The sequence below is a fragment of the Aulonocara stuartgranti genome, assembly GCF_965226115.1.
Source record: "Aulonocara stuartgranti genome assembly, chromosome: 10".
Lineage (NCBI taxonomy): Eukaryota > Metazoa > Chordata > Actinopteri > Cichliformes > Cichlidae > Aulonocara > Aulonocara stuartgranti.
The window spans coordinates 7,275,974-7,289,807 of record NC_138946.1 but is presented as its reverse complement, the minus strand read 5'-3'; the positions used below and the strand labels follow the sequence as shown (position 1 = coordinate 7,289,807).

The 13,834-nt window shown below is 42.0% G+C and overlaps 1 protein-coding gene across 10 annotated transcripts in view; it reads left to right on the top strand.

The window, feature by feature from the left end:
* The window catches only part of capn5b (calpain 5b), a 63,479-nt gene that overhangs the window by 11,367 nt on the left and 38,278 nt on the right, over positions 1-13,834 (top strand). For all 10 annotated transcript variants that reach the window (XR_014279273.1, XM_082549073.1, XM_082549075.1 and 7 more), the window contains one exon: positions 6,432-6,605. Coding sequence is in view for 9 of the 10 variants with exons in the window: in XM_082549073.1 (XP_082405199.1) it covers positions 6,441-6,605 (165 nt within the window). In the remaining variant the exon portion in view is untranslated. The remainder of the gene's footprint in view (positions 1-6,431; positions 6,606-13,834) is intronic.

Here is a 13,834-nt window from a genome sequence, read left to right as displayed (position 1 = left end):
GATGGTGATGTACTGCCATCAGGACGGAGATTTTTGCAGCTTTAGAGTGTATTTATCAAATGGGTTGGGTATTTGTGAGTGTATATGTGCATATAGTTATATTGGAAAGTGATTTTGTGATAGGGGCATTAGATACGGCCCATTATGGTGAAGAGGGAGCTGAATGTAGCTGAGGTGGTTTGGGCATCTGACGAGGATGGCTTAGTGTTCTGGGCACGTCTTACCAGGAGAAGAAGTGGCTGAGCTCAGTCATTCGACAGGGACTTGGAGTAGAGCCGCTGCTCCTCCACATCGAAAGGAGTCAGTTGAGGTGGTTCGTGCATCTGACTAGGATTCCACCTGATAGCCTCCTGGGTGAGGTATTCTGGGCATGTCCTACTGGGAGGAGGCCAAGGGTCAGACCCAGGACTCACTGGAGAGATTATGTCTGAGCTGGCTTGCGAACGTCTTGGTGTCCCCCAATGACCCGAACCCAGATAAGCGGCAGAAAATGTATGGATGGATTATCCAGTAGCGGATTAAAGCAGTAGTTTTTCTCTCAGATGAATAAAAAGAAGCAAAAGTACTAAAATAGCAAATGTACCAGCATAGGAGACTGTATGGGAAGTGCAGGCATCAAGTTTATGGATCATCCTGCTTCATGGAACAGAGAATTTGTTTGAAAATTAGATTTAAATGTGCCACATACTGACAGATAATCATAGTAGAAACCTTGCAGCTTTAATTTTCAGCAGTGATTGTTGCTGTTCTTGCCACAGTAGTGAAGAAATGCAGCCCAGCAGCTTCTCAGGATTCGTTCTCTGCAGGTGATCCTGTTGGCAGTCCACAGAGGCCAGATGACAGCATGGTTTTCCCCATTGCAGTCACGAGCCAAGTCACCAGGCCATCTGTCAGACTTTGCTTCCAACTGCGACCTCCTCATTCCCCCAGGAATTTACTTTATCACTCACTCAAGAGTGAGATAGCTTGTTAATTCCTGTAAAGTGAACTTACTGGCTATTTTCTTTAATTAAGGTTAGAGACTAATCAGATACAGGCTGTAGGTAATGTGACATATCTGAAAACCACACTTGCAGCAGGATGTTTAAAGTTTGCTTTGAACACATGAATGTCTGCTGAAAGCATGAGATTTCTCAAAGTGTCAGAAAAAGTTAGTCCTTAAATCCTTCAGGTTAATAATGTTTGAAAGGTACTGTGGTTAGATTTCATTTAGCTGCTGACGTACTTTCAGTGGGGCTGCTTTCAATTTTCTGTTCTCCTCATTTTCCCAAAGATATTAGATGTCATTGAGCACTGCTGGAAGGTGAACAGGTCATCTCAGCCCAATTAAAAAACACTTTATGTTAATAGCAGTGCTGCGTAGTAATCTGGCATAAAGAGACATAAGCAGGATTTGGTTTTATTACTATACTATACTGAGAAATACTGAGACATTTTACATTATACATTAATACCACCGGCACATGCACACATGTTTTGTTCTCCAGTCTTCAGTTGTTGTTGAATGTATTAGGTAATTTTACGGCAGAAAATGCTGATTTACTGCTTCAGAGTTGACCTTGTTCAGATGCAGATTGGTTCAGTACCAAGTTTAACAGGGATACATTTCCATTTCTCTGAGCAGGTTTTTCTCCGCACACTTCAGTTTGCAGTATGATCCAAACAACATCACAAGAGCATTTCATCTGTGAGTTTCAAGATGATTTAAGATGAATTTGAAAAGCTGTAGCGGAATAAGCCCTCCCACTTAATCTGAACATCTCCCCCTTGACTCTGTGTTGGAGCACAGCGTCACTTAAAAGCTGAGCCCTACAAAGACTCGAGTGCCTCAAGCAGCCGGATTATACACTGGTGTCTTTTTAGCATTCAGAACGTGTTAGCTTTAAAACAGCAGGCTCTCATAATGCACCCGAGAGTGCATCTGACAGGTTATGTGTATTGTTTGATTTGCCAAGTATAAGCAACTAAAACATACAGGCTCAAATATGTGCACGCCCTCACTTAAATATTTTATAGAGTGATGCTTTAGGTTTACACTGTACCGACTGTCAAGCATAGTATTGGCAGCATCATGCTTTGGGGCTGTTTTGTAGCCGCTAGTATCAGTATATAAATGAAGGAGGACTACTACGGTTGGGTATCGTCACTGATTTCTAGATTGGATTCGATTCTGATTCACAAGGTCCCGATTTGATTCGATCGATTCGATTTGAATCGGGGAAATTTTGCCTCAGACAGTCAGAAATATTATAATTCTGATCATTTATTAGTACATATCCATATTTTTATATCTATAAAAAGAAAGCTGACACTTCTGAGACTTTATCAAAGGTGTAAGCATCACAGCAGATGCCGTTGCGTCAAAGTAACTGAGCATAAAACAGAAAAACATGAAGGAGATTTTCCTGGCCTGGCTTTTTATAGCAGAAACCCTTAAAAATATTCTGCAATACAACAAAAACTAAAGAAAACCATGAATCAACATATAAACATTACCAGATGCTGCTGAAGTGAAGCAGAGCAAAGTTACAGAGGTTTAAATAGAGACACGGCTAAGCGTTTTGCAATTTCGCATAATTTTAAAATTGTTAAATTTCTTCAGTATTGAACAGCAGACATGAGATTTTCTTGTCGGAAGTCAGTTAAATTAAAAGAAAAAAAAAGCAGTGGCCAACAGCGCTGTACATAATGGTAGACTGGCGGGTAATAAGCAAGCAAATAATGCAGAAAACAGAGATTTTTAGATGGGAAACTGTCTTGAAGTACACTGAGAGAGAGAGAGAGTTGTGCATGAAGTGTTATTTTATTGTGGTGGAAGCAAAACAGCAAGAGTAAGAGGGAATTCATGGCGATGTTTATGTGAAGCTAAATGTGAAGCGTAGTTTGGATCTTCTTTTGCTGCTGGTTTGGTTGGATAGTGATGAAACCTGCAGCTTCAGAATCTAGCACAAAAAAGACGTAAACACAAAGACCGGACTGCCGACGTACCAGAAACAGTGGGATGTCGGCTCTCAGCCCCGATGGCGTGTCCGTGTATGTGCCATCGGGTGAGAAAGCCGACATCTCACTGATTCTGATGCGTCGGCGGGTCTGTGCTTTGTGTTAACCTCTTTGTGCAGAATCAGTGTACCGTGTATCCGTGTCTCATTTACTGTTTTAGCTGTTCGGTGGTTGTCAAAATTTAACCTGAGATCCTGGCGTTTCCGGCAAAATAAATTTCTATTTAAAATTTTAATAAATCGATATCACGTTATTCAAGCTAGAATCGATTTTAATCGGAAAATCGATTATCAAAACCCACTCATAAGGACTACCTCCAAATTCTTCACTTCAGCTTCCCCTCAGCTCATCAGCTCGATAAAATGTGAACAGATTTGGTTGTTGAGACAGGGTAATGATTCCAAACACGTATTAAAACTGGTTTTAGAATGGATACAACTGGCTAACATTAAGCTTGCAGAATAACACTTCCAAGGCCCCAAACCATGCTAGGCCACATCTATGCTAGGAAACAAACAAAATTCAATAAATTCTATTAATTCCGCCAAGAAGAGGTCAAAGGTCAGATAGCCACCCAGAAACTTGGTGATGGCTACCATAAGTGTCTGGTCTATGCACAGAGACATTTAACCAAATATGTGGAAGTATATGCATATCTTTGAGTCTGTGTTCTTTTGATCCTGTGTGGATTATAGAAAATCCAAAATAAATTTGAACTTGTGCACCCAATTTTATTTTAAGTCACTAAAGATGTATGCTGTTCAATCATTGCACCCTTGAAAAAAAGAACAGTTCAAGGAATTAATCAAAATCAAATCAAAAGCCCCAAATTATCAGGACCTTCATGTCCATGATGAGTGCATATTATCTTCTGACCACAACCATAGTAACACTAATCCAGTGTTTATCAGCATCAACTGTAATTATTAATATTTGTGTTTTTCTCCTGGTGTTGATATTTCTTTGTTTACATTTCTTCCTGCCAGCAGTCATTTTATTAGTTGATAAGTGTTCAGGGTCTAATAATGGTTCATGGCACTGTACTAATTATATGTGCATCTTGGCAAATCAATCAAAATAAAGCAGGATGTCACATTAACCTTGAGTGCAACAAGACTTATTGATCTGCATGATCTGCATTTGTCTTCTCCTGACTTCTACCTGTCAATAAGACCTTTCCACACATGCAGTACTGTTCTTAATTAATATCAAGAACATTATAAGAACAAAATATTTAGAAAATTAATGTTTTTCATGGTTTACTAATTTGAGGTACAACCACAGCTAGATTCAACATTAAAACAGTCTTTAACCTGCCAGTTCCCGAGCACACAGAGTCTGTGTAATAGCAATGTAAGAGCAGTGCCAGTGTGCAGTCTTCTACTGCTCTTAGACTGGAACGTATAAAATGAATTGATCAGAGGTGTATGCCTCCAAGTTGCGGATTAGCTAAATGCCATCCCATCTCAAGTCAATGATTCCCAGTGTGGAGATTGAGAGTCTCTTCGTGGGTACGCAGGGTTAAGCTGCACCATTAAGACTTTGGATATTTATTTCCAAACTTTTCTTAATGTGTGAAATATTAGATTAGCTTATTATGATTAGACATGTGACGTGAGACAATATAAGAACTTGGCAACGATAAGTGTTTTCAGGAAACATTAGAGGAACTACTTTGTGACACTGTAACTGGGTAAATAATAAGGTGAGTTAATCAATAATAATTTAAAAATTCTGCCGTCAGACAAAATAAGAAAATATATTTTTATCACCAGTCAATAAACTCAGTTTCTAATCAGCCAGTATGATTTTGCCTTAAATGCCTTACAGCGAGGCTCTGATTTCATAAGTTGTCAATAGTTCTGCTGGCAGAGGTATTGATTATGATGTGACACTGATAGAAAAGGACATATGCAAATTGCTGACCATGAAAAGTTCAGACATGAATAATTCTGTGCATCTGAAAAGCATATTGACTGTTTCTGAGGTTTTAATTAAATATAAAGAGTTGTCAGTTGTGTTGAGTCCAGTGCTAAGGGATAGCTACCTGTTTCTGACATTCTGACAGTAAAACTAATAAATATGATGAGTTATTTAAAAACAGTCGGTAAGATTAAAACCCTATTAGATATTGCTGATTTGTCCTAAAAGTCAGACTTTTAAAGTTGACCTTGTGTACTTTGTTGTTTTATTTTCTATCATGTACATATGTTACAGTGGCGGAGGCTCAAGTTACACATATGTACAATGTATGTGTAAGTAATCTCTGTGAGTCAAAAAGGCTCTGTTTCAGACAGTTCTTTTCTACTCTTGGCTCTTTATGATGTCATTAAGAAGCCATATCGCTAATATGACTATTTCAGGCACATAGTTGATGCAAAGCTACTCTAGTAAACTCCAAAAATAAGAATGTGGATACGATAATAATAGATCACATTTAATAAGTAATTTGCTAAGAAAACATGCACTTCTAGCTGTGACTGATGTCACCTTTGGTTATTGTGTCTTTTATCAATAAGGGGCCATATCTACCTGAAAGTGGCATATATTATATTTTTACTTGTGCTGATGCTCAGAAATTTGAGCTCTGAGGCTTAGCGATACCACACATTTTGGGGCTGATACTGATATTTGACTGCTTTCACTGTGAATAATATTAATCTGAAGTGTGAATGCGTAACAGACAGAAGTGTGAGGTGGAAGCTCCGAACAGCTAGAAAACAAGATATTTTTAAATCGCTGGTGGAGACCAAAATGGAGCTAAAAAGAATGAAGAAAAGTATTTTATTCATTAGTATGGAAGAAATGTGGCTCCAAATAAATTATAACATTGTTTTGTGTTTGCTTAATGTGTAAATAAATGTGTAAGTGTTTTATTTTGTTCATTTTGTATCGATGTGTAGCCTAGTGATGTATGTTAAGTAAGCAGTTAGTGATATGTGGAACGGTGTGCCATTTATTCAGTGTTTCAGTATTGATTATCCCTTCAATAGTTCTTAGTTTGCCTCCTCCCTCACTCACCGGTTCCCCTGCTTGCCCTAAGCTGATCAATGTATATGTGACTCCTTTAATGCATAGCAGTGATAATTAGGCCCAGGAGGATATCAGTGAATTGACAGATTAATCATTTTGACCCAGTGAAGCCTGGCTGTGCTCAAGGCAGCAGCGCACATCGACTTTCTGTTTCCACTGAGAGCTTTCGCTGCTAAGGTATTACCGTCTGCTGGATTCGGCTGTCAGTCTGCTGGGATGACTGTGAGTTGAAAACCAGATGAGCAGGAAGGAAATTTATTTTCAGAAATTACACAAGATGGTGCTTTTTCAGAGAGGATGCTGAAATGTGTGTGTGAAAGTCAATGACAGAAGAGGAGGGTGGTGTGATGACAGGATGCAGATCTGTACTTCATTGCCATCTGCGTTGTGTCCTCCAGGGCTGCAGCATGTTCACTTCAGTGAAGGCCTTCGAGGGGCAGCAGTACTCCACCCTGAAGAGGCAGTGCTTGCAGAGTGGCCTGCTCTTCGAGGACCCCCGCTTCCCCGCCACAGACGACTCGCTCTTTTACCAGGGTAACAGGATCGGACGTGTCGTCTGGAAGAGGCCTCGGGTAGGTCGGCTTGTTTCAGCAAAACAAAAACTGATAAATCTGTTTAAAAGTGCAGCATTAAAGGTTTACTGCTGCTGATGAATATAAATATACAGGTATTAATTTTACAGTTCACCAAACTGCTAATGAAATGTGTTTTAGCATTTTTAAATCCATTTATTTATTTTTGTATGAGGAAAAGTATCTACAGGTAAGCACTGAACCAAACAAGAGTGTTGATATCTGTGCTGTACTGGATGAAATCACTGGATTGTAGGGGCGTGTCCAGAGGGGGGAGAGGGGGGGGGGGTGAACAGAGGGGCACTGCCCCTTGGATAAGATGATCTAAAAATATGTTACACTATATTTTTATAGCTGAAGTACCCAGCAGTTAATAAGAAACTAAAATAATCTCCAGCTGAAAATCAAAAGTGATGTAATAATTATCTAAAGATTAAATAATATAGTCTGTAATGCATATTATTCTTAGTAATTACTACTTTTACTTTCGGTACTTATATTTTGATAAAAACAAACCTCATGGATTGGTTACTGATTGGCTAATAATATAATTACCATAAAGAATGACATAAAAACTTGGTTTCGAGTAGCACATTTGGTGCTTTTTAGGTATTGTTTAGTTTTAAAACTGCTAAGGCGTAAAGTGTCTGTGTCCAGATATGAATTGTCAATAAATAATAAAACTGTACAATCATTCCACCATGGAAAAAGAACAGTTCAAACAAATCATTAAAAGCCTCAAATTACCAAGACATTCGTCTTGTTGAAAAAATGTACATTTCTGACCACGATGGTAGATATTATTAAGTTTCGTTAGAAGAAAAAAGACAGACTCAAGCTGGTTTAGGTAGAATACAAACTCTGCAATATCAGAGAAGATTCAAATATGATAAATGGTACCGAACACTCCTAACCACCACTTTAACTTTTTTACAGTTAACTCTTTCATTCCTTTAAGGCACACTAAATACAACAAACATTTCTGGACTCAACCAATCAGCATTTGTGGCCAGTGTTTCCAATTCTACCAGTAAGAAGTCTCAATAAGCTTCAGCTTCACTGAAATTTGACCTCTTTTTTTGCCTGTATTATTTAAATGCCTGTAGAAAAGCAGCTCCAGTAATTCTAACACAGGGGTGTCGAACTCCAGGCCTCGAGGACCGGTGTCCTGCAGGTTTTAGATCTCACCCTGGGTCAACACACCTGAATCAAATGATTAGTTCATTACCAGGCCTCTGGAGAACTTCAGGACATGTTGAGGAGGTCATTTAGCCTTTAAATCAGCTGTGTTGGATCAAGGACACATCTAAGACCTGCAGGACACCGGCCCTCGAGGCCTGGAGTTCGACACCTGTGTTAACATGTATGTTCGCACAGAAGGAGTAACAAGCTGTTATTCTTGGTCCAAGATCAGTTCACCCACTGAAAGACATGTGGGAGCAATGTGCATTTGAATCTCTGGAAATAATTTGTGCTAAGATGTTGCTAACTAACTGTTGTTGTTGGTGCTTGGTAGTAGTAACATTTATCACTGTATTTCCATGGGGTTGACCCAGATTTTCATGAAATGAGGATGAACTGTCTAAGTGTGAATGCAACTAAATACATGTAAATATTGAATGATTGCAGTAGATAAATACAAGTGTTTGAGTTACTTTGCGCATTGGATATTATATAGCTAGCTACCATTACTAAATATTAACTCCATATTAACTCTTTCTTATTTTTTATTATTGATATATTTTCATTCAATTACTATTTCTATAAATATTGTGCTACATGTAGTTTCAGTAAATCTATGTGTTAACCCACAGTTACAAGCTCTATTTGCTAACTCTTAATGCGGTAGAATTATTGAATTTTTTTATCATTTTCCACACTTACATTTTAAATGTAAGTTTAAATTATTCTACTTTCTAATTCTAATTATACGCAGTTCATCGTAGTTCAAAATATTATGGTATTAATAAAATGAGATTTCTGTTAACCTCACATGATGTGTAACATCTAAATAAGTATAAATTATTGACTTATATAAAAAGACGTGTATATATTTGTCAAAATCATTTTTTATGTTTCTGTAATGGTTCTGTAATGGATAGCAGATTTTTAATAATCAAATTTAATCATTGATTTTATTGCTTTGTTATCGGTCCGCTCTCAGCCCTTGGTAGTTTTTTTTTTTTTTCATTTCTTGTGTAACTTCTTCCAGATGTTAACTTGGTATCGCTACATCTATCACTACAGCCATCTTCCTCTGCTTATCTACAACTACTATGTACTATGTTGGTTAGCCATCACCACTTTGACTGAGCTAAAATCCTTCTAGATACAAGACATTCTCAACCACCCTATCCCATTTTGACCTCAGGACTTACCATGTAAGCCTCTTGATTATGCCGCTCCACGTATGCCCTGCTAGCTAGCATCTTTCACCCTGCTGGTACGTGCTGGATTGTTTCATGGGGATCTTTGAACAGTCTGCACCTGAGGTTTTGCCTGGATCTTGTGCTTAGAGCTTGTTACTGTGCTGCCATGATTAGTGCCTCTGTGCTGTCTTTAAGTCCAGCTTTATCCAGTCATTGGTAGGATTTCTCGACGTCAGCTACTTCTTCTATTTGTCAGTGGTACATGCCTTGCAGGGACCTGTTCTTCCTTGATGGTTCCTGTTCTTACTCCTCTTTTTTCTCAGGTTTCTGCTGCCTGAGGTATTTACTAAGCACACTATCAGCCATGGCCGCTTTCCTAATGTACTCATAGATCGTTGTTGTTTTATCCTGGATAGTGGTTCTGATACTCACTAGACCTTCCTTCCTCTTAACAAGTCTCAGGGCCCTGGACTTGAGGTGAAACCCTCCATGCATGGAAAGGAGCTTCCTTAACTTCATTAATGGACATTTGTGGTTTGATTTCTTTGTGCAGTTTATATATACATATCAGGGAAGTAAACGTGTGAAACTGAACATACTGCACGTTGGGGTTGCACTGAAGTCACTGACAGTTCAGCAGTGTCACAGATTTTTGGGAAGATGCTGTGTTTCAGTGTGTGTGTGTGGAGCGCTCTGAAAAGACGGGGAGAAGCTTAACCGAATGGCGCCGAGGGTGTGTAGAGATCTCTTGTAGAGATTTGCGAGCGATGCATGGGTCTGTGCCGGCGATGTTTTGTGCTATTTCATGACACACTGGAGGGCCTTTTTGTGAGCTTTGGTGTTGCTACTGTACCAGGTTGTCACACAGATCGCTTTATTGTGCATCTGTAAATGCTGACAAGCAGTTTTAGGCGAAGTTGGCTCTCCTTAACCTCCTTAAGAAATGAAAGCACTGTTGTGCCTTACCCATGACTGCTGAGGTATTGTCATTCCAGGCAAGATGAAACCTAAAGCTGAAGACTCCATGAGCTCTGTGTGTGGGTTTTTGTTTTTTTTTTTTGCAGCCCTACATCTATATCTCTTTGGTCTTTGTGATGTTTAAGACCAAGTTATTATTGATTCATGATGATGTCCCTGTATGCATGCCTATTGTTAGCAGTTATAAGTGCGATGACTATCGTATCGTCTGCAAACTTGTTGCAAATACAACAAGAGCTAAAATTTGGGGTCTGAGCATGCAATTTGGTAAATCTACAAAATGCAATCTGAATTCAATTCTTATACAAGAAACTTTACCCACAACTTCACAGTTTATATGTTCAGAATAATTTACTCCTCAGCATACATGCGTGTAAATAACAACCTATTCCCTGGACAGTCAGTGAGGCACAGCCAATGCCCTGCAGCAATATTTTATTCTGGACATAAATAGTGAGCAGTGTTTGCACCTGTAAAAACACTCGCATTGGGGAGTTATCAGTGCCAAAGGTGCTTGCAGAACAAGAGTTTTGTGACATAGAGAAAGACTAAACATTTATAATTCAACACTAACATCAGTTGTAATCAGTCATTGCTCTACTGCACTCTCTAGTCTCCTGTATAAGCTGGCACCGCGCGTGTCTTTCGGTGGTGGATGATATCAGATGTAGGGCCTCAGGATTTACTGAGCCGAGTCCCCTGCCGCTGTTATCCTCCTCTCACAGCACGTCGTGGTTCTGGATGCTGTAACCTCCTTCTGCCTGTGTACCGCTGCAGCATGCAGCCAGCGTGCATTGCCATGGAAACTGGGTCACACAGATTATATGTTTTGGTCTGTGCTGATGTCAGTCATGCAGACGGAAAACTGGAAGAAGTCAAAGGGAGAGAAAGCAGGAGGAGCATCCTTTTCATTTTTGCCAGCACACGGTTTGTGTCGTCACTGACAGCGGTTTATGTGAGAAGGTTAGGAACCCGGAGCAGGACATTTTTAGCCCAGCTATTTTTAAAGGTTTTATTGAAGCTCACAAAAAGCAAAAATAATGTGCTTTAGTGATTTTTATTGGGGATTTTCTTAATTTTGCTCAAGAATCTTGTTACGTTTCGGTGTTGTCAGTGTTTTGTTTTTGCGTGACTGTCATGTGTTTCCTGTTTTACTTTGAAGGTCTGTTGTTATCTTAGTGTTTTCAGTTTACGTTTCCCTGTCTCGTCAGGTCTAATTTGCCCCAGCTGTGTTTCCCTCCTGTGGTCCATTCCCTGATTGCCCCTTCTATGTATTTAAGCCCTGTGTGTCAGTTGGTCATGGTCGCGATCTCCCCCGTGTTGTAAATAGTTTGGTGTGTTTGTTGTAAATAAATAGTCTGTTGTAAATAGTTGTGAATGGGTTTGTTAATATTTTCGTTTGAGACACCTTCGTTTTGGGATTTTGGTGGAGAGCTTTAGTTTTTTTCTCGTGTGTTTTGCCTTATTTTTATTTTCCTGCGTTGCACCCCGGTTGCCTAGGCCGGGGTGTAACATATGGGGGCTCGTCCGGGATTGCCTTCGCTGGGGGGTCCGGGGCCCGCCCTAGCCTTTGTCGTCTGCTGGAGGGTTATGGGGGCTCGTCCAATCGCTGGGAGGTCCGAGGGAGGGACTGCTTCGGCCGTCCGTCTTCGCTGGAGGGTCCGTTGGAGGGACCGCTTCAGCCTTCGTCTGCCTTTGCTGGAGGGTCCGAGGCACCGCTTCAGTCTTCGTTTGTCTTCGCTGGAGGGTCCGAGGCACCGCTCCAGCCTTCGTCGTCTGCTGGAGGGTCAGTGGGACCGCTCCAGCCTTCATCAGCCTTCGTCCGTCTTCGCTGGAGGGTCCGTTGGAGGGACCGCTTCAGCCTTCGTCCGCCTTCGCTGGAGGGTCCGAGGCACCGCTCCGGCCTTCGTCTGCCTTTGCCTTTGTTACACCCCGGCCTAGGCAACCGGAGTGCAACACGAAAAAAAGTAAAAATAAAGAAAAAAAAAACACACACAAAAAAACCCCACTAAAGCTCACCACCAAAATCCCAAAACGAAAGTATCGACAACTGTTTCTTCAAAGCAAAATACGATATTTATTTACATCAAAACACAAAACGTCAAACTATTTACAACGGGGGGGGAAGATCGCGACCATGATCAACTGACACACAGGGCTTAAATACATGGAGGGAGCAATCAGGGAATGGACAACAGGAGGGAAACACAGCTGGGGCAAATCAGAACTGACGAGACAGGGAAACGTAAACTGAACACACTAAAATAACACAGACTTTCAAAATAAAGTAGGAAACACATAACAGTCACGCAAAAACAATACAATACCAACGCCAAATCGTAACATACCCGGAGGAGCACCTAGACACTCAAATCCACACACAATTACGGTCACAGTCGTAACACCCCCTTACCCAAGAATTAACATTAACCCCAAAATGTTTAATTCAAGGAGACAGTGCTCTAGACAGGGTGTCAGCCAATACGTTATCCTTCCCTTTCTTGTAACTGATCTCCAAGTTAAAATCTTGCAACAACAAGGACCAGCGCATAAGTCTTTGATTGGAATTGCACATTTGGGAAAGGAACACCAGTGGGTTGTGATCGGTAAACACCTGCACAGGCAGCACACTTGACCCAGCATAGACCTAACATACCCCCCCACCCAAAAAAACAAACATTTAAAACATACAACCCCAACGAAAAATGTTTGTACCATGTCCAGCCCATACGGCACCGGCCACCGTCCCGCAGGCGACGCTGATGACTGGACGGGTCCTCCAATGGAAACGGAAAACCGGAGCGGGCCCTCGGACCCTCCAGCGAAGACAAACGAAGCTGATGAAGGCTGGAGCGGTCCCTCGGATCCTCCAGCGAAGGTGGATGAAGGCTGGAGCGGTCCCACGGACCCTCCAGCAGACGACGAAGGCTGAGGCGGACGAGCAGCTCACTAGCTGCAAAAACAGACACGCAGCCCACCAGCTGCACACACGAACACGCAGCCCACCAGCTGCAGAAGGCTGGAGCGGTCCCCCGGATCCTCCAGCGAAGACAAACGAAGCTGATGAAGGCTGGAGCGGTCCCTCGGATCCTCCAGCGAAGGTGGATGAAGGCTGGAGCGGTCCCACGGACCCTCCAGCAGACGACGAAGGCTGAGGCGGTCCCTCGGACCCCCCAGCGAAGGCAAACGAAGACTGAAGCGGTCCCACGGACCCTCCAGCGGAGGCAGATGAAACTGATGGAGGCTGGAGCGGTCCCCCTGACCCTCCAGCAGACGACGAAGGCTGAGGCGGCCCCTCGGACCCCCCAGCGAAGGCAAATGAAGACTGAAGCGGTCCCACGGACCCACCAGCGGAGGCAGATGAAACTGATGGAGGCTGGAGCGGTCCCCCTGACCCTCCAGCAGACGACGAAGGCTGGAGTGGCCCACGGGCCCTCCAGCGAAGACAGACGGAGGCTGAAGCGGTCCCTCCCTCGGACCCTCCAGCAACGGCGAACGGCTGAAGCGGCCCCTCCCTCGGACCCTCCAGCGACGGCGGACGGCTGAAGCGGCCCTCGGACCCCACAGTGATTGGACGAGCCCCCATATGTTACACCCCGGCCTAGGCAACCGGAGTGCAACACGAAAAAAAGTAAAAATAAAGAAAAAAAAACACACACAAAAAAACCCCACTAAAGCTCACCACCAAAATCCCAAAACGAAAGTATCGACAACTGTTTCTTCAAAGCAAAATACGATATTTATTTACATCAAAACACAAAACGTCAAACTATTTACAACGGGGGGGGAAGATCGCGACCATGATCAACTGACACACAGGGCTTAAATACATGGAGGGAGCAATCAGGGAATGGACAACAGGAGGGAAACACAGCTGGGGCA